The sequence below is a fragment of the Haplochromis burtoni genome, unplaced genomic scaffold (assembly GCF_018398535.1).
Source record: "Haplochromis burtoni strain Fernald_Lab_line unplaced genomic scaffold, NCSU_Asbu1 Contig_104, whole genome shotgun sequence".
Taxonomy (NCBI): Eukaryota; Metazoa; Chordata; class Actinopteri; order Cichliformes; family Cichlidae; genus Haplochromis; species Haplochromis burtoni.
The window spans coordinates 1,097,906-1,125,149 of NW_024582465.1; the positions used below are offsets into that span (position 1 = coordinate 1,097,906).

General features: G+C 41.0%; 4 protein-coding genes across 9 annotated transcripts in view; 1 reads left to right on the plus strand and 3 right to left on the minus strand.

Annotated features, from left to right (window-relative positions):
- kcnq1.2 (potassium voltage-gated channel, KQT-like subfamily, member 1.2) overlaps positions 1 to 2,810 on the plus strand; it is a 178,503-nt gene extending 175,693 nt beyond the window's left edge. For both annotated transcript variants that reach the window (XM_042223187.1, XM_042223188.1), the window contains one exon: positions 804 to 2,810. In XM_042223187.1, coding sequence (XP_042079121.1) covers positions 804 to 950 — 147 coding nt within the window. In that variant the 3' untranslated portion in view covers positions 951 to 2,810. The remainder of the gene's footprint in view (positions 1 to 803) is intronic.
- A 9,125-nt stretch (positions 2,811 to 11,935) lies between these two features.
- On the minus strand, positions 11,936 to 15,557 carry cdkn1bb (cyclin-dependent kinase inhibitor 1Bb). Its single transcript, XM_005927823.3, has 3 exons — positions 14,620 to 15,557; positions 14,276 to 14,394; positions 11,936 to 12,848 (listed from the first exon to the last, which is right to left on the minus strand). The coding sequence occupies exons 1-2, from the start codon at positions 15,059 to 15,061 to the stop codon at positions 14,282 to 14,284; spliced, it is 555 nt and encodes a 184-aa protein (XP_005927885.1). The 5' UTR covers positions 15,062 to 15,557; the 3' UTR covers positions 11,936 to 12,848; positions 14,276 to 14,281.
- Positions 15,558 to 16,859: 1,302 nt separating this feature from the next.
- yars2 (tyrosyl-tRNA synthetase 2, mitochondrial) lies at positions 16,860 to 21,026 on the minus strand. The gene is made up of 5 exons (XM_005927825.3): positions 20,143 to 21,026; positions 19,605 to 19,772; positions 19,276 to 19,431; positions 18,834 to 19,004; positions 16,860 to 17,191 (listed from the first exon to the last, which is right to left on the minus strand). Exons 1-5 carry the CDS (start codon positions 20,928 to 20,930, stop codon positions 17,032 to 17,034), a joined length of 1,443 nt encoding a protein of 480 aa, XP_005927887.1. The 5' UTR covers positions 20,931 to 21,026; the 3' UTR covers positions 16,860 to 17,031.
- A 2,349-nt stretch (positions 21,027 to 23,375) lies between these two features.
- The window catches only part of pparab (peroxisome proliferator-activated receptor alpha b), a 46,977-nt gene continuing 43,108 nt past the window's right edge, over positions 23,376 to 27,244 (minus strand). For all 5 annotated transcript variants that reach the window (XM_014335325.2, XM_005927826.3, XM_014335327.2 and 2 more), the window contains exon 7: positions 23,376 to 27,180. In XM_014335325.2, the coding sequence (XP_014190811.1) occupies positions 26,936 to 27,180 (245 nt within the window). In that variant the 3' untranslated portion in view covers positions 23,376 to 26,935. The remainder of the gene's footprint in view (positions 27,181 to 27,244) is intronic.

Here is a 27,244-nt window from a genome sequence, read left to right on the forward strand (position 1 = left end):
GTAAGTGAAGTGTCTTGCCCAAGGACACAACGACCGAGACTGTCCAAGCCGGGGCTCGAACCGGCAGCCTTCCGATTACAAGGCGAACTCCCAACTCTTGAGCTACGATCACCCCAACTAGATGTAAGCCAGACAAGCCTATTTTTCATTCTTAATACCCAGTAATTCACAGCCTCTCAGATTCATTTGTGTTCTTTTTGTGTATATGAAGGTATGTTTACGAGGTCTTGTAAGTAGGTGCTGTACATACATACGTCTGGATGTGCAGTGCTCACTGCATTTGCATGTCACCAGGCAGTCTGCGGTCTGTTTACTTGTGCAACTCAGGTGGAGACATTTATGTATTCACACCATGGCTAGACTGGCTACGCCCTGTTAGGTCTGGTAGTATCTTAGCATCTGTTGGGTGACACACCTGTGTTTACAGTTGGGAAAGCATGTAAATAACAGTGGCCTTAATGTGTGTGTGTGTGTGTGTGTGTGTGTGTGTGTGTGTGTGTGTGTGTGTGTGTGTGCGTGTGTGTGTGTGTGTGTATGTCTGCCCACTTAAGGATCATATAGCTCAACAGCTTTTGTAATGAGTGCCTTTAGCAGGTAGATGGCGACTGGCAGACTAACGTGTCATTATGCAGTCTGTCATTGGGATGACGACTATATTAAAGAGGCAGATGAATATGAAACAAAAGAGCAAACCAAAGCTGGAATTGTTACATAGTGCAGGTCTACACTGTACTTATGTTGCGAGTGTTCATCTCAGAGGTATTCAGCTAACCTAACCTGTTTGGTTTTTTTGCTGCTTTCAGATCCATCAGATGGACGAGAAAATGGACTCGGTTCTACGAATCCTGTTGGAGCAGTTCCCACCCAAAGTAGAGCTGACGTCCAAGCCCTCTATCCGCAGGGTGACCATCCAGAAACGGATGGGTGGCAGCACCGACGAGGGCCCCTGATGTCACAGAGCGGCTCACGTTGGCTACGATGATGTCATCACCAAAGGACAATTAAAGAAGCAGGAGTTCACATAAACAGCCTAACCCCTTATGTGGGGACTTAATAAGGGGGTTCAGTCTTCCGAAATCACCCGTCCCCCCACCCTACCTCTATTCCTTTCACAGTTCCAAATTTTCAAATTAACTTTTGACCCTTGAGAAGAGAACAACTTCTAATTGTCCGCTTAACTGTGATTTTGGACACAAGGGCAAAACAATCACTCGAGTGGGATTGATGTGTGGAAAGCAGACTGACTGGCTGACCTCTTCCTTAGGGTGTATGAGTGTTTTGTTTTGTTTTTTAAGTTTTCTCAATGTAGCTTTGTCTTCTATACTAGTCAGTCTACCCCTGCAGCACAGTCATTCAAGCAGCGACATGCTGCATGAATTTATTTCACTACATTAGCCCTCATAATCGCACTACTCTGTGATGTTAATTTATGTGTGGCCTGTCAGTGAGCTGCATTCCTCTACTGCAAATATTATTCCAAAGCTAACTAACGCCGTAATGAAGTCGTAATGCAATCAAAGCCCTGAAGTTCCCAAAGACATAGGAAAAAGAAACCCAACTCAAAGTCCAGCCATGGTAGAGGAATTCCACAAATCCTTCTGATTACCTTGGCACCACCAATGCCGAGCACACAGTGGAGTTATATCCATAGATACATATCCATCTCGCCTAGCTGTACTCAAACTGTGGCAGGTGTTTGTTGGTAGTGATCGAATAACACGAGGAGGGTAGATGGTTTATCTGTTGACTTTTTCCTACGTTGGGACCGGAGGGGCTGGAGTGGAAGAAATTAAGCTAACCAAATGTGTATGGTCCAGGCTGGGTGGCTAACACGGTGCTGATTTGCAGCTGTGTTAGTGATAATAAAACAGTCAAACCTCTGAGACAAGATCGGACACTGTACAGTCAGGAGTTGAGGCATGATCTGTGTGCTTGCTCGGGGTTTTCCTGTAGGTATCAAGCTCACACATTTTAACCTTACACCACTGCTAGGATTCTGCAGGACAGCTTCTGTTACCCTCGTCACGGCGTTCCCACTGCTGTATTGCATTTGAGATAAATTTGCCCCATTAAAGCTCTGATTATTTTTTCTCTCCTGAGCTAATTAAGTGTCGAATTCGCGGTAAGGAGAGATTTCTGTCCATAACCAGGTAGTAAAAAAAACACAGTGTAGAATTTAAACAGAACGCTTTGAGGAGCTGGAGCGCTAATTCTGTGTGAAAGCTTTTTGGGAAAAGTCGGCTACCACCGAGGGCGATCGTCTGAAAGATAAAGACAATGCTCTCATTTTGTTTCTACACTCACATTATCTATCTGACAGAGGCCACTGAGGCATGGAAGAAGTAGAAAATAGAAAATAACTCAACTATGGAGCTGTAGTATGAAAGGCCTCCCATAATTATAGCATGCACATTCCTAAAAAGACGAATGCACACACAAAAAGAAGGGCGAACAAGGGAAGCAGAAAGCTCTTTCTCTGCACAAATGTGTGTTTTCTTCTTCTTCTTCTTTTTTTGCAGTGGTTAAAAATGTACTATTATTTATTATCTATTACCTAAAGTGGGTGTAATTCTTCTCCTGTACAGTTTTATAGAAGTTGTAAATAGAAACATTGCCTTATTGTTCTGTATTTATTATAATGTGTAAAAAGAAAAAAGATCAGCCTGGAATATGTCTGCTTGTCTGATTGGTTTAACACATGGTGAGGTTCCTGTTGTCCAGATGGATGGACATGATTGTAAATGATACTCTCACACACCCTGTGCACTGTAGCTCTGCTGTAAATAATAAAACTCCATTTCATTAAAGCTCTGCCCTCCTGTCTTAGTTTGGGAGAATTTGATTATCTCATCTATGCCATAATATAGTTTATAGTTATATAAGCTTATAGATTATAGTTTTTGTTGTTGTTGTTTTAAGCTAGTTCTTTAAACATCAAGCCGAGAATGGGTCGAGGTAAGTCACGAGCTGACGTTTCCATCCAAATAAAATGTCTCCAAAGCCTCATTTCACTAAATTCCTTTTTAAGCTGCAATCACCACTAAGGAGGAAGAGAAGGGGGAGAAAAAAAACATGACACTTTCACTGTACCTACTTTGAACTTCAATATTCCATAACCCATTGAGCCAGGCATGCAGAGGAAGACGGAATGCATCTCGTATTACCACTCAATTATATTTTCCTTCAAAGGCCAAAAAATACTGGGGATGTCCCAAGATCAGCACACTTGTGCATTTAGAGAGCGAGAGAGAGGCTAGAAGAAGGAGGCAGGGTCATCCTGGGGGAAGGGTGGGGAATAGGCAAAGTAAAGTGGAAGAAGGAGGAGATTCAGGAGAACAGCGGGGGCATAAGTGACCTTATGTGAGGCGGAGAGCAGGGGCATTTTCAATTTACCAGAGGGACTACGGGGCGTAGTGCTCCGCTGCTTTTTGTCCTCCTTTGGTTTCTATCACTGCTAGGGGATTTTGGCAGAGAGAGTGCCGGGGGGGGGGAAGGAAAGAAAGCGAGACCCCATGGCTAGCTCCGTCTGCAGAGGCTGCTCTGTGCCTCCCCTTGCTGCTCTTTCATCTCGAGACTAGACAGAGAGAAGAGAGAGAGAGACTCCCACTTCAAAAGGCAGTTTGATCTCAGAAGTACACAGGAACGCAACTAAAAGAGGATCTGAGGAAGCAGTTTAAAAGGAGAATATAAGGGGCACACTGTCACAGACGCTGGACAGTGAAATCTGGCAGTCCTGGAAAAAAAAACTGTGCAGAGGAGGAATTCAAGGAAGATCATGACCGGACTCTGAGCTGAATCGATGATCCGTGTCGACTTTAATCCCGCCTCCCGACAGAACCTCATCATGCAGCTGAATATGGCCCCGTACAACACAATATCTCAAATCATACAAAAGACTTGCAGTATATTATGTACTTTGTGTCTCAGACATATACAAATATCTGAGGATGAGCATGATCTTCTTTAATAGTGTTCATTTAAAGTAATACGATCTAATGGAATTAAAATAAAATTCCTGCTTACCCAAATCAGGGTCACCAGGGCAGGGGGTAGCCTATCCCAGCTGTCCCCCTGGACAGGTTGCCAGTTTGTCACTGGCCTAACACATAGACACGGACAAGCATTCCCACTCACAGGCAATTTAGAATCACCAGAATCATCCTAACCTCATACATCTTTGGACTGTGGGAGGTGTCAGAAATTAAAAAATTTCTATCTGTTCAAGCAACTGAAAACTGGGGGGGGAAACAAGCACACTGAAACCCGAGGTTAGATTCATTACTCCCTCATATACTTGACCATGAGGGGCACTTCCAGCACGGTGGTGGTGGCCGGTGACTGGGTGGTGGTTTTCATGCTGGGGCGGCTGGTGGTGCATGTAGGCCACCTGTCTGTAGAGGCCCAGCAGCGCTATATGAAAGCAGATATGTTTCAACAGGTGTGCATGCATGTGTGTTTGTAGTGTATCCTTCAGGATTGTGACAAACAATGTCCGCAGCAGCTGATGCCAGCCACTCTGTCAGGAGTTGTCGCTAAATAAATGGGGCCAACAGTTGCCTAGAGGGCAGTTGCTGTAATTCCTTGCCCTCCCCCACCTCTCAGTCACCAGAGAATATTTTTTGACCTTTAGCATAAAATTTTCTTGGTGACCTAGTCAAGCTGTCATGAAACGCCTGATGTACGCACCCCTGTGATCCCATTAGAGTACAGCCTTTTTAGGAAATGAAAGAGGTTGCTTGGAAGAATAATTTTCATATTCACATTCATATTCATATTGTGTTGTAGAATGATTACTTGCCAAAAAAGTAAGTAAAAACAATGCACATAGCATAGCACATAGCACATAGCACCTCTCTTATTACTTAAAAATGTTATAAGTATGATGAAACATGCGTAAATAAATAAATAAATGAATCTATCAACAGAGGTTTAAGCACATTACTAGATAACTTGGTGCTGGGGAATTACGCAGTTTCCCAAATATCTAGCTAGCTTAGGCTAGCTTAGCTTAGCAGTTTAGCAAGAAAACAACTACCGCTATATTAATGCCATTTGGAAGGTTTTTTTGGTATGGGTTGATGTGTCAGTTTTTACACTAAAGATCACTTTTGTATCACCCAAACAAGCTCAATGCCCAGTTTATGTGCTATAAAAGCTATGTTCCACATTGTATTCTTCAACAGCTACACTTGCTTCACGTGCTTGACTTCATTCTTTAAATGTTTTAAATGGTAAATGTTCTAAAATGTTCCTTAGGCAGATTCTGCAGTGCAAACAGCTCACTTAGCAAAGATATTAAGACTGCCAGTAACACTAAATGAGATACTTTCATTGCTATATATAGCTCACTTACTGCAAATACATGCATATTATGTTAACTGGTGATTCTAAATTGGCCAAAGGTGGAAGTGCAAGGCTGTACCCTCACACGCAAGATGGATAGCAAAATGGATAGCTCTTACATATTGACCCTTTAAGTACTTACTTGTTTCTATCTTTGCGTTGCAGCTGTGTGTTTACATAAGTGATCCCATAATTATTCAGTTGGTCTGTAGGCTTTTCTGCATCCTTTTATTCCTAACTGACAAAACCGTGTTGCTAAGCCGGCTTTCACAAAAGGAACAGATACAGTATGCCCTTTGACCCCTGTTCTGTTTGGTCCAAGCAGGGCAACATTGCCCCATGGGATAATAAATCAACCAGAGGCTAAGAGGTTAGCTCGACCCACTCTGACCTTTGGTCTTATGAGATTTTCCTCAGCCATATGTCTGTGGCTCAGCAGCGGCCCGCCCCTTGCTGTGACCAGAGGAAGGCCGAGCAGCCAACAACAACAAAAGCTCGGATCAGCCCTGTTCAGATCCAAAGATGTGTCTGAGCCGCTCAATTTCACGTCCTGGGTCCAGCCAGTCACAGAAACTCCGCCCAGGGCTGGCTCTGGTAATTGTGACTGGAGGTAATGCGTTGTTAACGGCTGCTGCAGATTTGAGGCGATGTCCAGGCACACTTCCAGGCCGAAGGTTGTGTGTGGGTGGGATGGAGTGGGGATGGAGGGGGGGGGTTACATAGGTCATATTATTGGGGACTTTTCTCCAGACAGGGAGAGAATTCCTGGCTGCAAAGCAGAAGGATTTCAGCGGTGCGATGGGGTTTGGCCAGCCAAGGCAGAATGTCCGGCATGGTGGACAGCTGCGCCACCGAGCTACTGTAACGAGAGGGGTGGGGGTGGGTAGTTGTTGTTGGTGGTGTATTACTGTAAGACAACACATATTCTAAAAGCTTTGACCGTCACTTCATTGGTATGTTTAGATGTTCTGAAGTAATTTTGATTAGCAAGAGGAAGTGAAAACACAACATGAACACCAGAATTATTAGAAAAAACTTGCCTTGCAGTTCTTTGTATCGTGGTTTCACAATTAGACACAATTTCACAGACACAAAGGAGGTGTGGTAGACACAGCTTCTGTTTAGGTATCATCAAATGTATGTCACCCTCAATTTAGTATCATTTCTATTGTACGGCTGTAGCAAGCTGCCGAAATCCCAACACTGTCATTTGCCGTGAGTTAAAATTGAAAACAGAGTGAAGAATTGAATTTTGTGAAGTCAGTGTAACACATCTACAGCTGTGGAAAAGCAAAAGGTGGGTTTTCATATGGTGAAAAATCTGCTTTTCTCATCAAGGTCCGTGTTGAGGAACATGCTCATGCATTCTTATGACAGCAATCTTTTCAACACCATAACAGAACCGTGTAGTGTGGAGGCCCCGTGAGCCTCCTGATGATGAGGGCAGCAGAGAAAGAAAAAAGAAACTCAGAAAGGAGGTTACAAAGAAGTCTGGGTATACGGTCATAAAATGTGGGACGTGTTATCGCAAGTGAAAAGTGGAAAGTCGATGGATTTCTGGTTCGACTCCAAAGCAACACTGAAGACAGTTTTCCACTTGGTGTCACACTTTAACCAACAGTGTTCCCTGTGTCAAAGGTTTAGACATGCTGGCAGATCAGCTTGGTGGATGGGAGCTAATATGATGTATACTGTGGTCCGTAATGTAAGACATATTTTGAGTGACTGGAATTATTGCCACATACAGTTCTTCAAGAGTTACGCAATGTTGCATCATATGGAAATATTTTTGCATCATGTCAAATACAAATCGCGACCTAACACACCCATGCTGCGATCGACTGTGTTCAAAGCTCTTCTGGCTTGTTTACACACAGTTACTGTACACATGTGTAGTTTTCCGTAACAACTATACATTCTTTTGGGGTTGGGGGTGGGGCTTAAATCTCACATGCTCTTTCACCTCAATGAACTTCCACATATCGCTGCACACACTGGTTATTTATGGACTGACTTACTCCTTTTACTAAAGGTTAGCAGGTCAACCCAAGTGTCAGTATTATCGATACAAATGCCAATATGGGTATCAGATCAATACTAGTGCGATAGGATCGATACTTTGTTTATTAAACGTTAAAAAAAAAAGATAGACATCATGAAAAATGTCAGAAACCTTTTGTGGGATTTATAGTCTATACCAAATTTAAGTAATAGAAGTTGACCCAAAGTGTTTTAGAGACAGGCACATTGTACACTCCAGGTCTCCAAAGAACACAGTTTCAAAATACATGAAAAGTTGAATGGTGTTTTGTTGGGTAAATCGTAAGAGCTTTACAGTTTGATAACACCATTGTGTGAGATTCCTTGAGGTCAATGAAAAAGGATCTGATATGAAACTGATGAGAGAAAAGACTGTGCTCTGCACAGATGTTTCAGCGGGAAGAGTCGTCTCGATTTCTCAGCCAAATGCATCCAAATACACCCCTCAGCATTCCTGACAGGATTAGTGCGCCAGGTACTATCCACTGGTCAGAAGAGACTGGGAGAGGGAAAGAGATAAAGAGACTATGAGTGAGCATGCAGCACAGTCTGCTTGTTTTGTGCGTCTAATGCTGCGTGCTTTAGCAGATTTCAATTGATAAGAGATAAAGGCTCTTTGATGGGCTGCAGGTGTGCTGCTTTAATGAGCATTACCCCCCGCCCCAAACTCCCTCGCCTTTCTGTCCCCCCAAACTGCGCCGCAGATGCACATCTGTGCATCTTTCATTCAGAGCTCTGCAGTATCTCTGACCTCTTAACCTCTCCTCCCTGCCTCTCATTCACGCTAACTCTGCAGCATGCACCCTTTGCATACGACACCAGAGTATATGACATACTGAAGTTCTGACAGTGCATCTGCTATTCAATGAAATTGTTTCCCTGTATTGAAACAGCCCTTCCTTGCTCAATTAATCAAATTCAGCAGTCCAAAAAAACTGTTGAAATTCCATCCCGGGCTGCAGCAAACGCTCAGCAAGTAAAGCAATTTGTATGCTTGCAGACTGTTAGAAACTACACTGGAGAAACCAAGAAACAGACACAGAACGAGACAGAGAGATAAATGTAAGGTGTTTGTTTGTGGCCACTTGCTTTCTCCTTATTCACAGCCTAAGGTGCCAGGGGAACAGCTCGATGACGTACGTTGTGGCCTGGGCAGGAAACACAGGGAGGAACTTGTGGCTTTATATTAAGTGCTGGGGCGCTTAACAGGAAAAGATAACCTGTTTCTGTTGATATAGCAAGGAAGTGTGAATTCTTGGCACATGCAAGATGTTGCAGAGAGGAACAGGCCAACGATGCCTTCCACATCTTTGATTGACTGGCTTACAGGAATTTCCTCGAACTCAGTGCGTTTTTTGTTTGGGTGGCTGTGCTGGAGTGTTACGGGAATGTTTTCTGGGACATTCCCGTTGTTGCAGAAAAGGTGTTTCCGACGCAGAGCTGGATGCTGCTGCGTCACAGCGGTCGAGGTGCACCCTTTTTACTGACCTTTTGAATAAGGAACCCTGTTATTCCCTGTCATTTAGAATATATATATTATTTAAGTGTTGATCCAATAGTTTAAACATTAGATTACATGAAATAGCAACAGCATGATAGAAGTATGCTACAGATAAGGATGCTCAAGCTGTTATACAATTTATAGATATCTATATGAGAGTTTTACAAACAGTGTAGCATTTGGGAAATGTGCGCAACTTTTACACCAGCATTGTACAAATATACTTGAAGAAATTTGAAAAATGCACCCATGTAATACAAGGCTGGTGTGAATATGTGGAATGATGTCAGTCTTATGCATGCAAAAACACCTGCGACTGTTGCATTTTCCTGGAAAAAAACCCAACAACAAAAAACTCTTTTGACATTTTTTTATTTACATTTCAGAACATGTCCCTTGAGTGCCTCATCAGCCTGCGTCATTTCACTTTGTTTTTAAATGATCACCCTAACTGTCAAAATCCCATTAAAGCTAATGCATTTTATACATATTATGATAGTAAAAAACTTATTTGGTATTTCATTCATCATACATTTATCAGTATCACGTATATAAGTGACACTGATGTACACTGAGTATTACAGATTGCCTGAAACACAGTACTTCCACTCTTCTGCTCCATCCAATCAATCACTCAACCAATCAGGCACCCAGTCAGCCATTCAGTCAGTTAGTCAGCCACCTAGTCTGTCAGTCAGACACCAAGTCAGTCAGTCAGTCTGCTGTTTGGGTAGGGTGGAGGCTCATAGACGGGGCCTTTGTTTGAGCAGAGAAGCCCCAGACACAACAGTGGCCAGCCCTGGGCTCTTACAATGGCTGTCCACACAAAAGCCCACACACTGGGACAATGGGACAAGCTCAGAGTGGGGGTGCATGGCTGAGCTGAGGTTACCCACCTGCACACTTCAGGAGTGGACCCACCCCCCACACACTTTTACCGTACCACACCACTCACACCCCCACCATCTCTTAGGCACACTCAAATGCACAGCCTCCACCCATCCAGCTTTAAAATGCTCTAAGCGCAGGTGTCTTCCTGTGCTGCTCACACAAGAAGGAAGTTGGGAAATTCTGTGCAGTGAAAACATTTAGTGAAGTTACTAGAGGTCAAAGAGCATCTCAGCACAGGTTAGGGCTCCACTTTTAGCATACATCACTCAGAGTGACAAGAAAGCTGAAAAGTACAACATTAAGACACTTCTGTTTAATAGAAAACACCAATTTATTTGAAGTAGCATCACTGAGTCAGTTTTCTACTGAGTTTCAGACTCACGACAGCCAGATTGAACAACACTTACTCTGAGGAATTCTCTTTATATTATTATTACTATTATTATCAAGTACTGGATGAAAGTTGGTGTACAATGGCACATATGTGTTGCCTGATAGCACCTGTAAGAACACCTTTCATTTACTAATTCATCCTTTATTTGATCTTTTTCATGTTTCAAGTGGATTACTGTAGGTGATTTAATTTAAAAAAAAATGCAAATTATAATTTTGACTGATTAAGGGTCAAACCAAATCAATACCTATGTGAATTAATTTTAAACATATAAAAGACATAATTATGATTTTTCAGTTCGAAGATTAAAATGTATATAAGTACAATACTGAGCTTGTGTGCACATTGCATTGTACACATTCAAAAAATTACTTGAATTAAATAAAAATTTATAAAAATAAAATTTTGATGAATTAGATATATTATAGAAGACACATGTATGAAAGAAAAGTTAAAAAAAAAATCACTCTGGGTCTTCCAGTTACACACTCCCTTATTTTCTTACACACACACTTTTTATAGACACAGACAGATGCAACTAAGCCCATGTAAATAGTGAAAAAGAAAAAACAAATGGTAATAAAAAAAAATAAAAAAAAGCCTAACAAAACAAAAAACCTGACTTGCCTTGTTTTACTTTGCATTCAAAAGACTCTTGTACTGAGATTAAAAGTAAATGAAAGCCTTACCCATAAATTACTAAATGTTACTGGCTGCAGCGAGTGGTCTGCTTTCCCCACTGTCTTTTTGATTGGATGACTAAAGTGTCAACCTGCTGCTCATAGTGCTGATGGAATTATATTGGGAGTATCACTGTATTATTCCAGGAAGTCCACCCACACAGCTGTTGCAAATACTTTGTACGTCCCAATGATTTGGGGAATGAACAAAGCAAAAACTATTTTCATCCTATTTTTCTACAAACCAAGTGTGTAATTTACACCGAGTGTAAGAAGGAACCACAACTCATTTTTTTCTTTTTTTAATTGATTGCAATACATTTTATAACCACACATTAAAAAAAGAAAAAAAAGAAAATGCACATCAAAATATTTTACCAGGCTCAGTTTGCAACCTTTATAAGAAAAAAACAAAACAAAACTACCAAAAATATGGTTTTACAAAATAAAACAATTATAATAAAGTAAATGCCACTTTGGATAACCGTAATCAAAAACCCATATTTTTTTTTTATTCTACATAAAAAAAAAAAAGGCTTGACATAAATAAGTTAGTATATTTCTCAGTGTTTTTACAAAATTATGTACAAAAGGTACATTGCAAAGATTTACATAATACACAGGCATGGTGACTGCATTTCAGAGACGAGCTGTTTTCTGTCTCCATTTAGGTGTACCCTGGTCTTTTTCAAAAAAAATAAAAAATAAAAAATAAAATAAACCACACTTCAGGCAAATAAAGGGAAGCTTTTAGATGCTCATGTGCATCCTCAGCAGGCTAACAACATTGATGAGAAAAGTACAAACATCTCTCGGTTATCACAAAGTAACACAATGTGAAGTCAATTGAAGAGCACAAGCAGTGCTGGCAAATATATTGATGCAACCATGTATTTGGTATTGTAGGACATTCAACCCTTTAACAAAAAAAAAGAAAAAAAAAAGAAAATAAAAACAAAAAAACCCTTACAAGCCTTAATGTTCATCAAACAATAGGAACAGTCAAAGAGAACTCAACCTGTGCAGTTTGTATAGTCTTTGTCCTTCAATATCTGAGTACCTCGCAACTCCAGAGCGTGGGAGGGGAAAAAAAAAAAAAAAAAAAAAAAAAAACCTTATTCCAGGATTAAGCTGATGCTAAAAGCACCTCAATTACTAAATAAATATCAAGGGACTTAAAGACTGTCCTTACACAAATATTACACTTCTTCCTGTTAAACTAGATCGTATAGGAGAATTTACACTTGGTGACACTAGACTTATCAGAAACAGGGGGGAAAAAAAATTATTAAAAAACAAAAACGCTACATTTGTACCATTCTTCAATGCTGAGTTAGGAAGAAACACTATTAAGAAACCGTAAGAAGCCAAGATTTTTGTTTTAAATGTAGCAATTAGGGACTGTGTCAACACCCCCCCCCCAAAAAAAAAAAAAAAATTTAAAAATTAAAACAAGAGAACAGCATTTTGGAAACATTTATCAAACATTGCAATTCAAGTCAAATCAAAATTCACACCGTTTTACATAAAGGATTTCTTTTTAAATCATAATGTCTTATGTGCTACATATGGAGAGAAATAATATATGTTTATATATTTATATATATATATTTTTTTATTTACACACAGGTAGTTTAAAAAAAGAAAAAAAAGAAAAAAGGAGCAAAAAAGTAAATTAAACCTAATTGCACACTGCTACATCGACTGCTTTTAGAGGCAGTAACTTTTAATTAAGTGCCAAAAAAATTTAGTGTTTCTATTCAGTGCTTCAACAGCGTCCTTCCCAATCTTCAGGAAGGTTGATATGTTTCGGATGCTGTGTAGATCCTCTTCCAAAAAAACAAAACAAACCCCCCCACAAAACAAAACACTAGTCTAAAAGCAAACAAACAAAAGAAATTACAAAAAAAAACAAACAAAAAAAACCCAAAAAACAAACCAGCCAACACTGAGGTTTCTCCATGTTAAACAAGGAGGGGGGAGGCATTCATCTTCAGTTCTGTGAGACAAAACAGATGAAAGAAAGAAAAAAGAAGCATAAGAGGTTGCAATGATGACACTAATGTGGGCATTGTGCAACAATTTCTGCAAACAAATAAATGAATAAATAAAATAAACTTAGTGTGGTCTAAGGGGTAAACCTCAGAGCAGCAGGGGACCTGAATGAACTAATTAGTTTTGTACATGTATTAATACATAAATATAAAAAGACCTACCTGAGGGAAAGAAAAAAAAAAACAAAAAAGAAAACCTGGTATAGTTTTACATTAGCACCCCTATTTAATCATGAAAAGATCTGAAAATGCCTATGAGACAGCCTAGTTTGGGGGTATTTTTTGATTTCTACAATTAAAAAAAATAGAAATAAATAAAATGCATTAAATAGAAGTGACCCCCCAGCTTTGACAGTTGACATCCTGCCATAACAATGCTGATTGCATGCCTATTGGACGTCGCCCTGGCCAGTACACCCACCCACACACTTGCTTTCAGACCTGCACGACTCTTCTGCACACTCTCCACCGACAGGGACAGATGTGTGTTGTAACGTTAGTGTGCAACGCGTGTGCAGCACTGCACAGAGACCAGCCCCTTCCCGTCCCTGCTCTGCTCTCAGTTGCTGACGTGTTACACTACTACACTGTTGTTCAGCACTTGTTGTTTACAAGTTTCGACGGAAACTCAACGGACTCACCGTGTCAGACAGCGGTTAAATGTTAAAGATCCTTAAAATGTACAGGCATTATTTGTTTGTTTGTTTTTCCTTCCCCTGTTTCACCTCGATCGCAGTGTATCGACAGAGCTCTCTCTGTCCGAGTGGAAAATTAAAAACCAACCCGCCCCCCCCCCCCCCCCCCCCAACCTAAGAACCCCTGTTTCCTCAAGTGACTGTGTGGTCTATATTGGTTTTTTTTATCTTTATTTAAAGTAAACAAATCTACATATAAAATGTACATACACATACAATTACATATACAAAACCATGAACACATACAAAAAAGGAGAAACAAGGAGGAAAGTCTAGCATTAATGAGTTAGACATTTTTTCATGTTTCTGTCCCCGCTCATTAATGAATGAGACAGACTGACAGCACATTTGAAGGACGTGCACAAAAAGTATGCAGACTGTCAAAGCTGTGTAACATCCAAATCTTATTTAAGTGAACTGAAAGGGTGTTTAAGCTGAATTAGAATGCCTCCTAATGGTTTAAAAGCGGTATCAATTTTTTAGTAAACTAATAACCAGATGTTTTTGCAGATTTACTCGTTTTCCAAAGTACCCCCAGTTGGGAGATGGAGTAGCCAGTAAACAGCCTACTGTAGTTACACTATGCACAGACCTATTTTTTTTTGTTAAGAAATCTTTGCTTTTCCTTAAGAAAAATATGATTAAAAAAGGAAAAATATTGCATGAACAGTCTTTACCTTTTCTCACGTTTTCCTCTTGGGACTGGTCTTTCTGGGCGTGTGCTCTGCAGAGTGACTCCGACTCGGACAACTAACATCTGAGCTGCTGTGTGACCTCTTGCTCGGAACAGGGGAGTCTGCAAAAAGCAAAAAATAAAAAATAAAAATAAAAATTTCGTCATTTCTTAAAAAAATAACAAAAATAGTGGTATAGTGTTGCAGGCAAACCCCACTCTTTACAGTGCTTTTTGGGGCCATGATTTTCAAAATTTTATTTTCGGTGCACAGATCAATACGCGATCAGCTGCGTTGCTCAGAAACAACTGTGATGTAAACGGGTTAAACTGGAGAGTATGTAGTACCGTGACACGCGTGTCTTTTCCTCAGCGCTGTACACTGTTCCGTGCACTCCATTTGCCCGTCAGCCCTGTCGGGATCTTCGCTCGGAGGCACCACAACACAACTGTGATTCCCGTTAAGATCCACATTGTTATTCCCAGTGGAGCAGACGCCTTTCTTCGTAAGCGGCTGCCGAGTGTAGAAGCCCGGCAGGTCTCTGCAATCCACTAGTTTCCACTCGAACCTGGAGTTGGCCCTCGGCGTGTCAGTGGCGAAGTCGAAGCCCCAGTGGTCGGAGGCGCGCTCTTCCAACTCCCGCAAATGTCCCTTTAAATCCCTCTTTAACTCTTCGTGATCCACCGAGCCGAAGAGGCTCCTGCAGGCTGACGGTTTCGGGTGTTCAGACAGCCGTGAGTCCGTCCGCTCCAGCGTCGGGCTCCCGTTTGAAAGTCGAACATCTGACATTTTGCTCCAGCGAAACACGCAATTTTTTAAAACAGCCTGGAGCGTCCAGTTTTTCACGAGGAGGGAAAAAACAAAAACAAAAAGGCAGCGCGCACACACACACACACACAACACTCAAAAACAACGGTTATCTCCTCGTCGCTGAGAAAGCTCCAAAACAAGCGTAAAACGCGTTATGCCATGCATACGTCGGAATGCAGACGCGAACAGCCGCCGTGTTGTGAAGCCCTGCGTAGTCTCATCAAAACAAAGTGCTCAGGAACTGAAGGCGCTCTGTCAATTTTGTCCCGTAGCGAGAGAAACTGCAGACAGCCCTTCTCTTTCGCCCAATATGGCGAAAGGTTGATGTGGGGGTAGGGGCATGATTGACATGCTGAGCTATTTAAATTCCCGAAGAGGTCGCTCATTGGTCAGAGTTTTTAAGCCCGCCTACTTTTCTTAAGGTGGACCGGCTAAATTAAGCCGCTCTGATTTCTTTTTTTCTCCTTTTCCCTTAAAACAAAAACAAAAAAAAAATATCAGCGTGTGAGGGTCATGTATATATGTAACTCTGTATTTAACGTATAATAAATAACTGAGTGGGGGAAGAGGATGTACAAAAAAAGGTTATTGATAATAAATGTTGTCATGGCTGTGCCAAATAAGAAAAATTATAATCTTTGAAATAAAAAAATAGCATAACAAATCATTCCTAACAGGTGCAGAACAATTAACTTAAAACAAAAAGAACAAACAAAAAAAATTGTGCCAATCTGGCTAATATGTATCTTTATGACATGCCATTTCCACCAATTATCTGCACCTCAGTGGTTAAGGTCAAGGTCAGCACACATCAGACTCTGTCCACACTGCCACCAGAACCCAGAGCAAAAAAACAAAACAAAAAACACAGTGCTCAAAAAAAAAAACAAAAAACAAAAAAACCCCACACAGCATCAGAAGTCAGCAAATTTAGAAAAAATGTTTTTTTTAAAAAAAGAAGCCGAAAGTACTCAATGTTAAAGTTTTTTCCCCCGACACCTCAGGAAAAACTTGGCAGGTTCGCACAAATCCCTAGCGTTATCCAAATCCTATTAGAAATTACCAATAAAACAAAGAAAAATATGGAAAATTTAAATTTTATGTTTTTAACCCTAATCTGGAAAAAAGTAGGCAGGGTGTGCCAAAGTGCAAAGCAGTGATTTCTAAATTTACACTGACTCTCATATTGAGGACACTAGATTACATGTTTTGATCATTACCTGCAAGGAGGAGGGATCAGTAATCTGCTAAAAATGAGCAGATGTGTTGCTTTCAACACAAGTCAGGTCAACAATAATGTACAAATCCCTGCTTTGAATTGAATTTGAAAATAATAGTCCAAACTTCTTTGTTTCTTATTTAAGGCTCTATTTAAAAATGTGATCTTCAAGCAAAAGTACTGTTTGTTTTTAAATTTATCAAGCTTTTTTTTCCAGCTTCTTTTTCTTTATCGTCCAAGTTTTACACTTTTCCACTGAAGGGGAAAAAAACAAACAAAAAAAGCCCCCAAAACAAGAGTGATGTCAAAAAAGATGCTCGCCTCAGGTTCTGATCAAGATGAAACAAATTGGATTTGCTTAAAATAGAAGCAAGCAACCTGCAAGAAATGATGCAATTTAATTTTACTGTGAGCAATTATTTACTTAAGAGGTCACAGCAGGCTATGTGCTGCAGCTGTGGCTGCTGGCTGGCCACCATTAATTCTGGGGCAATGATGCCCCCTAGTGGTCATCACACCGCCTCTCAATGTCCATACAAAGTAACCAGGAAGCAATCGTGATATCAAACGCTTTTAATAGAAATGTTTTAAATAAACATTTAATCTGTACATACACATATTTATATCCAAAAAAATGGAAATGATCCTTCCTGACTCCGCTGAGGTGTAGTGGCCTACCTTCCCAGTTAGTCCATTATAATATAGTGGTCTCCTGCTTGATAAGGCACCGTCAGAGGCTAAGCCACTTGATAATGTAGAAGTTCTTCTTGCCCACTCTGAGCAGCGTGAGTCCATTAGCCAGGATGTGGAGTTTGGGGATCAGTACCTGCTCCGGGTTGTCTGTACGTGTGTGGTTGATCCACACTGCTCCATCTGAAACCATTTGATACCTGCACACAAACATTTACACCATCAGTTAGGACAGGGTTTCATCTTGAAAAAGAAAATCTAAAAGTCATGTGAAAAAGAAAGTACACCCTGTATTCTTCCACAGGAATTTAGAGAGTGAGGAGGATCCAGGAGCTGCTAATCAAATGGACTTAACTGATCTACAAGTGTGAGCACCTCTATAAAGGTTTTGGCAGTTTACTGGTCTGAGGCATTCGGGCACATGTTAACATAGTGCCAAGGAGGAAAGACAGCAGTGGCTTTAACAAGGTCATAAGGTCAAATAATTTCAACTCCATCTCTGTACAGTCAGAATGATTATTCACAACTCGGAAACATTCAAGGGAGCTATCAATCCTCAGATAAGTGCACATCCCAGCAAAGGTCAGACTATGCAATGTTCAGAGAAACTCCAAAAACCCCAAGAGATACATCACAGACAGTAGAGGCCTTTGTTAGCATTTTTAAATGCGGAAGTTCATGATAGTACAATTAGAAAAGAGTTAACAAGTCTTATTTGGAATCGTTATCAGAAGAAAGCCTCCTCTCTCCTTAAAAAACAAGCAAGCTGTCCTTTGAATAAACAAGACCAATGTGGATATATACTTGACCTTCACATTTGGAGTGAACCAAATACAGCAAATCACAAACACCTCATACTGACTGTCAAGCACGGCGGTGGAGGGCTGATGATTTGGGTTCGTTTTGCAGCTTTGCATGGCTTGGGTAGTAGCCAGAAGAAGGAAACAACGTACTTTTCAACAACATTTTTGAAAATACGTTAATCTGATCATGACATTTTTATGCTGGTAAGCTATAATTATGACACATTTAACTGTTTACATGTTGCAGGGCTGTTGCTACATTATACACCTTAGATGTGGCAGTTATCTTGGCTGTAGCTACATGACAGCAGAGCTAGAATCAAAGAAAACGCTTTTGTTTTCTACAAAAGAAGCTTTTTGAAATGTGGCGGCGTGAATGTGACTGGTTGCTATCGTTGCACTAAAGGCACACATCAAACTGTTACATGGTTACAGGCTGTAGGGGCAGCTGCAACCCAGCTAACACAAGCAATGCTTTTTCTTTTTTTCCTCAGGAAACCAGCTTATGAAATTTGACTGCGTGATCGTGACTGCGTGTTATTGTTACACCTCGGACACAAAGAAGTTGTTGTGGCTACCTGTGAGCGTTATCACTGAAGAACAAAGAGACCACAAACTCCTGCACCTGCTGCAAAAAAACACTACTCTTCAGCACTTGTGTTCTACAGGATAGAAATAAAATAGCTGTGACAGTCAACTCAAAAAGGTTCAGATGTTTTTCATTGAAGATTTTAGCTTCATTTACTAAAAAATTATTTGGTTAACAAAATTCAGCGGGCTGGAGGATAGAAACAAAGTATCGATCTTATCTTGCTACTCTCGTTCTGATACAAATACCAACTTTGGTATCGGTGCTATCGACATTTGGATCAATCCCCCCACCTCTATTTCCCAGAATGTGTAACTGCATTACACACCATACACAAAAGATTACACTGTGGATCTCTGGGTGCATGTATGCTCACACTAACAAGCTCTATCAAAGCACTACATACCACTCTGGTACCGCATTTAGATAAAGGAGAACTGGGGTGCTTACCCTCTGGGACCCTCAGGGATGGCGCCGACCTTGCGGCAGGCATCTATAACAGTTGTCCCCGGCTCCAACAGCAGCTCATGGAAAGGTGCCTCCCTGAAGAGTTCCTGAAGCTCCTCATCACTCATTTCCTCCAAGGCTTGCACGCTGCTGTGATAAAGTGCATTGGTGCATCTGCAATGACGACATTAAATATGACCATTCTGTCCACATGGAAGACAGAGGACATGGGCAGCCACAGCAAACAAAGACTACAGCAATGAGCACTTTCCTCTTACTGTACTGCAGGCATAACATTTTCCACTTTTTGGCAGAGCATAGTCCTGCTGTTCTAAACACAATGCACTTTGACTCTAATAAGTTACAGCGTAAAAGAGCTCTAGATGAGGATTCAAGAAAATAAAATGTATAATTTAGGGGAATAAACACACAGATCAATTCTAACCTCTTTGCAGTCTCCAGGCCCTCCTTTCCATGCACCAGTTTTGTCACTTCAGCAGCCAGTCTTTTGTGGGCGAGGCGTTTACTTGGATCTTCTCTCTGTTGCTCCATCAGTTTCTCTACCTCCGCCAAAGGCAGAAAGGTGAACAACTTCAGATACCTACAAAAAAACAAAACAAAAAAAAAAAACAGCCCACACAGTACACCTCAGCATCCTATGACTGTGCACCGAATACTTACTTTCGGATAAAAACAGGGTTGCGATGAGACGTTTGTGGATATTGCACTTTCATTAAAACTCAACAAACATGATCAGCCTTCACTTATACATACCCTTCCACACTGGCATCAGGCTGCCTGAGAAAGAACTGGTAGAGTTCAAAGGGTGACGTCTTATCTCTGTTGAGCCACACTGCATTGCCTGCAGTTTTCCCCAGCTTGTCCCCGACAGTGCTGGTAACTAACGGGATGGTCAGGCCGTACACCTCCTCGCCGCTTACTCTGGAGAAAAATAACGTTTTCAGTGTTTCAAGGCAGCCTTCAGGGTAAATCTGGCAGGCATGTATGTGTTTTGGTTGGTAGAGAGACAGGCAAAAAAAAAAAAAAAAACCCAACCCAAAAACATTTTGGTGGTATAATTGGGTGTAGAACTTAATGTCTCAAAACAATTTGATGTATGTGCATCTAATGATCAAGAATATACAGTGAATTTGCAGATTTTATAATGGAGTCTGAAATACATGCAGGGTTTATCCACACAAAAATAGCCTAGTCCTGCTTCAAAAGGTGGACTGCAGGCTTATCAGGGACAGGTAATTATGAATTAATTAGCCCAGTACTGTAACAGTAGTGGGCTTGGAAAAACATTTACTTGTGAATGTACTCATGGCCAGACATCAAGTTGCCCAGTTGGTCGGTGCCTCCAAGCTGAATCTTGCAGCCGTATATTTGGTTCAGGTGGTGGAAGTCATAAGCTTGGAACACCTGGTAGGTGAACTCTGTCAGGCTCATGCCCTCGGCGCTCTTTAGCCGGGACTGCACGCTGTGGCGGCTGAGCATGGTGCCCATCCTGAAGTGTCTTCCAGCCTCCGACAGAAACCCCACCACGCCCCAGTTCTTATACCAGCTCAGGTTGTTTAGAACAGTCACGGTTCCCAGCGGCCTGGAACCGTCGTGAAAGTGCAGCTCGTGGTTGGTGAAGATCCTCTGAATGCTCTCCCGGATGCTGTGGGTGTTCGCCTCCACCACGTCCGCGGACAGCTGCTCCCGCTCGCTCGTCTTCCCGCTCGGATCTCCGATTTGTGCCGTGGCTCCTCCGAGCACCGCGATCACATGGTGTCCGGCGCCTCGGAAGTGCAGCAGGCCGATGAGAGCGAGCAAGTTCCCCACATGGAGACTGTCGGCTGTGGGGTCAAATCCGCAGTATACCGTCTGAGCACCGGACTGGAGCAGCCGGGGGAGCTGCTCTTGGGCTGCGTTTTCTGGGAATGAGCCTTTCAGAACGCCGCGTTTGTGCAGAGAGAGAAGCAGCCCGTGGTGCGCGGAAGAAGAAGAGTGAAATTTAGACCTGAGTGTGAGGCAAAGAGTGGCTGGCCCGAGAAGATTACAAGATCCACGCCGCCACACATAACAGCAGATACCCACCATGGACGCAGCCATGTTGGACAATGTGACAAGAACACGGAGGTGGAACTGAGTAGAAGCTTGGGTCGTTTGGTAGGAGCAGAGCGCCCTCTGGTGCGGTGGTTCTCAAGGAAACGCTTGGGTGTACTACCTGCAGTTTACATATAGGGGAGACCGGGGATAGTTGTAACGTGGGTCAGTTGTAACACTTCCAATTTCTCCAATCAGGGCTAAGTTTCAAATGATGTGACTCATCCTGTGCATGCCCAATTCAGTTCTGCTATCACATGTGAAAAATCAGCACATTTTGTCAAACACAGACAATTTAACATGAAAAAAAGTAATTTGTATGCCAAAAAGTAAGTTTTTCTACTTTATTTCAATTTCTAATAGCATTATCTGCTTTGCAGTTAAACTCATCAAACTTAAATTATGTTATTTGTATGTCTATGGGGATATATTCTGTGTAGGTCTTTAGTGCTAATGTTTTAGCCGTTGGCTGTAATGTTAGCTAGTTCATGGCTATAGGAGTCTGGGTCAGTTGTAACAGCAACAGTCTGGGTTAGTTGTAACAATAATGCAGATGTTACAACTTACCACACTATTACTTTAACTCATATTAAACAAGTTGGGGCAACGACATCAGCAGAGAGAGGTTCACTGGTCGCATTTGTATATGCGGTTAATGCCAGTGGCAACACAATTCCTCCACTGTTTGTGTTCCCACACATACATTATGCAGATCACTGTGTCAGAGATGGACCAGTAGGAAGTACTGGTAGTGGAAATAAATCAGGATGGGTGCAAGAAACAGATTTCCTCATCTTTCTGAAGCACTCTGCAAACCACACCAAGGTAAGCCAGGATAAAAAGTAATGGAATTGCGATGCTGGTGAACAACTACATTTTTTCAGCTTCATTGTTATGTTCAAAATTGGTGCAAGAGTTGTAGGTTATAATGCCCACTGAGCCAATGAGGCCAAACTCAAGGAAGACCAACCAAAATTAATGAAATATTCAGTTGCAGAAAATTCCATAATATGTCTTTTTTGGGGGGTTGGAATATGTTCAAAAGCTAGATTTCTGCATTCTGTCACACACACACACACATAGAGCTACATAAATGGATGTAAGTGCATTCATGTGTTGAATAAACAAAGATTACATGTTAATGTTTTGTTAGTACCCTTATTTCATTGTGTTACATTTCACCCCAGGATATGTTACAACTAACCCAGACTATGGGGTTAATTGTAACATTTCACTCTTCGTGTTTGAGACCATACCATGCAATGGGTAATTGTGCTGCAGAGAAAATAGCAGCACTATTTAATAGCAGAGACATGTAAATACTTTGCATTACATTTTGAATCCACTACCTTCAACGAGCTCCAATTTACAGACAGAAATGTCAAAAATGTTACAACTATCCCCGGTCTCCCCTACTCATCGTGGGCATGAATGCTGTGGTCAGTTTGGACTTTTAATGATTTCTTTGAGCTATTTTCCCCCTCTGATGCGCAGGGAAGCAAAACAACGAAATTACTTTGCTTGGACCAAGAGTGTTCATCTTTAATATGCACACAGAGGAATTTAGAGTTATAGGCTCTTTCAACAGCCTCTTTGTTGATGTACACAGGACCTGTGTCTGTTCTCTTAGACCAGGGGTGTCAAACTCAAATACACAGTGGGCCAAAATTCAAAACTGGAACAAAGTCGCGGGATAACATTAATATTTATTAAAAAAAAATCTTCCTCCAGATATAGGAATGAATCTTTTCTTATGGACTCAAATAAGTTTTGCTGGAAAACTGAATATGGAACAAGCAAAGCTTAATACTAAACAATATATATATATTAGCTGTATAATACCAGTAGGCCAGCTCTAATAGTAATTTGGTATGGCTTCGCGGGCCAAATGTAATTAGGCTGCGGGCCAGAGTTTGACACCTATGTCTTAGACGGTCTGAAGTCCACCACAATCTCCTTGGTTTTGCTACCAAGGAGACAGTGTGTGTGGTGAGGTTGTTAGTGGTGCACCGTGCCATTAGGTTCTGCACTTTATCTCTGTATGCAGTCTCATCATAACTGGAGATCAGGCCAAAGACCGTTGTGTGAACTAATGGTGTTTGTCACATGGGAAGGTTGACAGTCATGGATGAATTGGGCATAAAGAAAAGGCTCAGCAGCAAATCCAGGGTTCTGCAGTTTGGACTACCAGTTTGCTGGAGTCACCCGTTTTAAAATGACCCACAGGATCAAAAGTATACGTAAATACAGCTCATCTAATATGTGGTTAAATGTCCCTCAGCTGTCTTGTTGATGGCACCTTGGTTTTGTATGTGCACATCTTGGTGTCGTAAAGATGCATCTGAACTAGAAACCTAGCTCTGGTATAAAAAGTAAATAAGGCAATGTTATAATAAAAATAACTTGCACTGACTGGCGTTACCTACTAAAGTCTGAACACACGATACGTAGCAGATTTTAAAATCACTTTATTTTTAAATCCATTCAATCTCAATTTGTTTCATCGTTTAAATGACTAAATATACATTCATCAAACATTTACAGTATTGTTATCAAGCCACAGTACACATTAACGACACATCGAAAGGGAGACTCCATGGTCTCTTTGCATGACACTACAGCCACAGAAACAAGTTTAACTCAGGAGAGAAAAAAAATCACGTTTCTAAATCCTATAACTGCTGCCCCAAGTAAGCCCAAGTTTTTCTTTTCTTTCTTTCAGTTCAGGAAAAACAAAAATAAAGGTAATCTTAATCTGTATTGTTGTTGGTGTATGCGTATTGTAAGGCAGAGCACTCTATACTCACTCCAGAGTGAATGAGGAAGGGAAAACAGTACTGTCCTATATCCTGAGCTAGTTCAACAAAGGAAGACTACGATTCCCTGATAAAAGTTTAAAAGTCCCTTGACAGTTCAACACACAAAAAAGACATTCTTAAGGGAAAGCTGACTTTGCAAATTTACATGACATCTTGTTGACATTTTGAGTTGCCTTGTTGATAAAGTTTCTAGCAGTTTTTTTTTTATGTTTAACATTTAAAAAGTCTGTATTTTTGAAAAGCAAATCCTTCACTGTTACTGCCCAGAAGGGTGCACATTGTATAGAATGTACAGTGACATTATTTTCCAGCCTGTGGGACCCTTTTGTGTCACAAACAGCTAAATCTAGCTGAAGATGCCAACAGTTTACAAGTGTGTGTGCAAGAAACTTTTTTTATTTTATTTATTTTTTTTAAATCTGGTGTTTTATGGCACACACTAAGGCACACACAGGTTTGTGGTTTTTTCCCCGAGCACACCTGGGATGAGCGAGTCCCAGGAAATCTGCAAGGTTAAAAACTGAGCTGCGCTGAAGTGGGTCTGACATTCTGTGACCAGATATATGCAAGTAGAGGCAGTTTAAAGATCAGTAATCTACTTATGGCATAAGAAATGCTTGGTAAGTTAGTACAATATAGCAGCGAGTGAGAAAAGTCAGACAAAAACAAAGAGAAAAAGCACGATGAGATCAGAATTGTAAAACAATATACGTGTTTTTCTCATTACTGCAACACATTTACTGCTATAGCATGTGATTTAATGGCAAATTACATTACGAGTGCATTCAGTTTCTCTATAAACCAACAGAGATATTATGTGACCCCCCCCACCCCCCCAATCTGTGCATATATTACCCCCTTTGTTTTCTTATGTACAACCTGAGATAGAAGCATTAGAAGAAGGGATTAGTACTGGATGATCAGTGCTAAGCTGTGCCTTCACATTTCCTATGAAATGTTTTGTTCCTTTTTACTCTTCATGGTAATCAAAAGGTCACAGAGGTCAAGTTTATAACTAACCACTCAAACATGTAAGCTAGTGTAGCCCTGCGCAGACCATGCATGCTTACAGTTTAAAATTCTAGTGCTTAATTCGACAGATAAACGAAGTGCAACTTGAAGGAACTGAATGCACATTATGGTCTAGATGACTCTCCATTTCAAAAATTCAGATCTATGGATATGCAGATTACCAGTTGCCCTGTTACACCTTAAGTCTATTTACAATGTACTCTTCAGCTGTGCCATTTCAACTAAACACATGTGAGATTTTGTTATATATATATTATATATTCATACTTCAGTATAAAAATACGATTCGATTCAAAGACAAGCATGACGCATTTAGACCAAGAACAAAACAAAACAGTAGATAACAACATTTACTGTAAATATTCAAACATCTGAAAGTATTCACCCAACTTACGAATACAAAAGTCAATCATCATTAGTACCTTGTTTACCACGAGAGTTAAAAGCTGGGGTGAGCAGTCAGTGTGAAAGCTTCAGTTATGTAAAGCCCGCTCTGATGTTGCGATGTGTTACAAACATAAGGAACATTTCTCTGAATTCAATGATCATTTCAGGACAGTGTGAGTGATGAGGCAGAAAAGGAGTAGCGCCCTCTCACAGAGAGTCAGATGTGTATGATCCGAACTATCAGAAAACTATGCATGTTTTCAGCATTCCCTTAACATAGGTCCTCTGATGTCCACCGTATGTATTTTATATTAAAGGCAGTGTGACAACAAAATGCAGGAGCGGCACTTTCACATGGAAATGTCCCTATTTTGTTAGATAGCAAAAAACACCAAAGCCAGAGAATAACTGAGTAGGAAAAGGGCTACGGACTCATTTTTCTTTTACCTGCATACGTCCAGATTGACGGTCTTCTATAACTGGCCAAGTGATTTCACAGAGAAAACTAAACAAATGAAAGTGTGACAACCTTTCAACTAACAAACTAGATGTTTCACCAATGAGGCCTCATCACTGTGGTTTTCTCTTAGCTGGGAAAAATAAAAACAATTACATTTTCATCAGGGAAAAATGTGCACATAAGATTGTTAAATCTTAACTAACACGTGTGTTATGAGGACCAAACAGACAGTTAAACACAATAACAGAGAGAGAGAGAGAGAGATTCGCTGAGTGAATTCATGTGTCGCCCGTGTCAGAGTTGTATTGTGGTTAATAACAGTGTTAGCCCTTTAATACCAGAACACACATCAGGAGGGAGTGCTAAACACCTGTGTATGTCTTTTTTGTCCTTTGAAACCTCCATTAGAAAAGTGTCACATTAACATATCACAGGCATGCTTGTGCTTCAGTGCATTGTGGTGCATGTACACAGTGAGTCTGAACTTTGGGCACTGCTACCTAATTTGAAGAAAAAAAAAAATAGCATTCCCAGTACAGTTTGTGGACAACTTAAGCACTAAGTCGTATTTCTTGTTAAGAATATTAAAATAAAATAAAATAATAATAATAATGATGATGGCAATTTCTACTGTGTCATTAAGAAGTATGACTTCGGGGACATGACGTACAGATAAAATGGTTATGTTCAGGACGTGACTCCACAGAAAAGCTTGAGAATCACGGTGGCGGGCTGGCGTGCTCATAACCACTGGCTCCTCAACCGGCCACATTTTGGTAGCCAATTGAGGAGAAGCTGCCTTGATTTAAACTGCATAATTGCTGCTGTTATTAAGTTATTCGGGCATATGGCTCGTTGCTGTAAAACAATCGGCTGGAGTGGCAATTATAAAGTTCACTTTTGTTCTTCAAATTAGGGTTACCTCAGGGTTCCACCAAGGAGGTGACCTTACAGACGTTTTAAAAAAAATATGGAAAAAAGAACATTTAGAGTTTGGTCAGAGATTGCATTCAGTGGTGTCTGGACAGGGGCTCAATCAGCTGTACAAAGTATCTTAGCATACATGATTCTTCTGCCTGATAAGATTCACACACAATGAAGTGGAAAGCACTTTGTCAAATCAAATGAATCATCAGCCTCCTTTTTCTTCACCTTTAGGTTCCCTTACACTGGACAGACACCAAAGCTAACCCTTTAGGGTCAGAGGTTAAGTGGTTCAAACCCAGTATGTGGACGTCTCCTCTTCTTTTCAAGTCCCCGCTCAGAAGGAGATGGTTTCTTGTTTTCCTACTGTGGTTATACCTCCAAAGTCTTCAGTACATGTCTCTGTAGATCTCCTGCAGGAGCGGATGCAGTGAGGTGTCCTCTGTCTTTTTGATCTCCTGCACAAGCTGTGCGTGCTCAGTGACTAACTGCCTCAGGTCAGCTAGTTTCTGCAGCAGCTTGGGGAAGAGGAAAGTGTCATCGGGGTGATTGGCCAGCAGATGGAGCTGCAGGACCTGGACGATGCTCTCCTGCATCACCTCGATGTGTGCCACATTCACCAGGCCTGGCCGGTCTAGCCAAAATGAAAATGAGAGAAACATCATCATCTTTTGTAATGTAAAAAGGATTTTATAGGA

Bases quoted from the DNA above. Each gene is read 5' to 3' on its own strand.
- cdkn1bb (XM_005927823.3), bottom strand. From the start codon at position 15,061: ATGTCAGATGTTCGACTTTCAAACGGGAGCCCGACGCTGGAGCGGACG. The intron at 14,395-14,619 runs GTACTACATACT...TGCTTTTTGCAG, and splicing joins GAAAAGACACGCGTGTCACG to ACTCCCCTGTTCCGAGCAAG.
- yars2 (XM_005927825.3), bottom strand. From the start codon at position 20,930: ATGGCTGCGTCCATGGTGGGTATCTGCTGTTATGTGTGGCGGCGTGGA. The intron at 19,773-20,142 runs GTAAATGTTTTT...ATTTTTCTCCAG, and splicing joins GGCCATGAGTACATTCACAA to AGTAAGCGGCGAGGAGGTGT. The intron at 19,432-19,604 runs GTATGTATAAGT...GTTTTTTTGTAG, and splicing joins CCTGATGCCAGTGTGGAAGG to GTATCTGAAGTTGTTCACCT.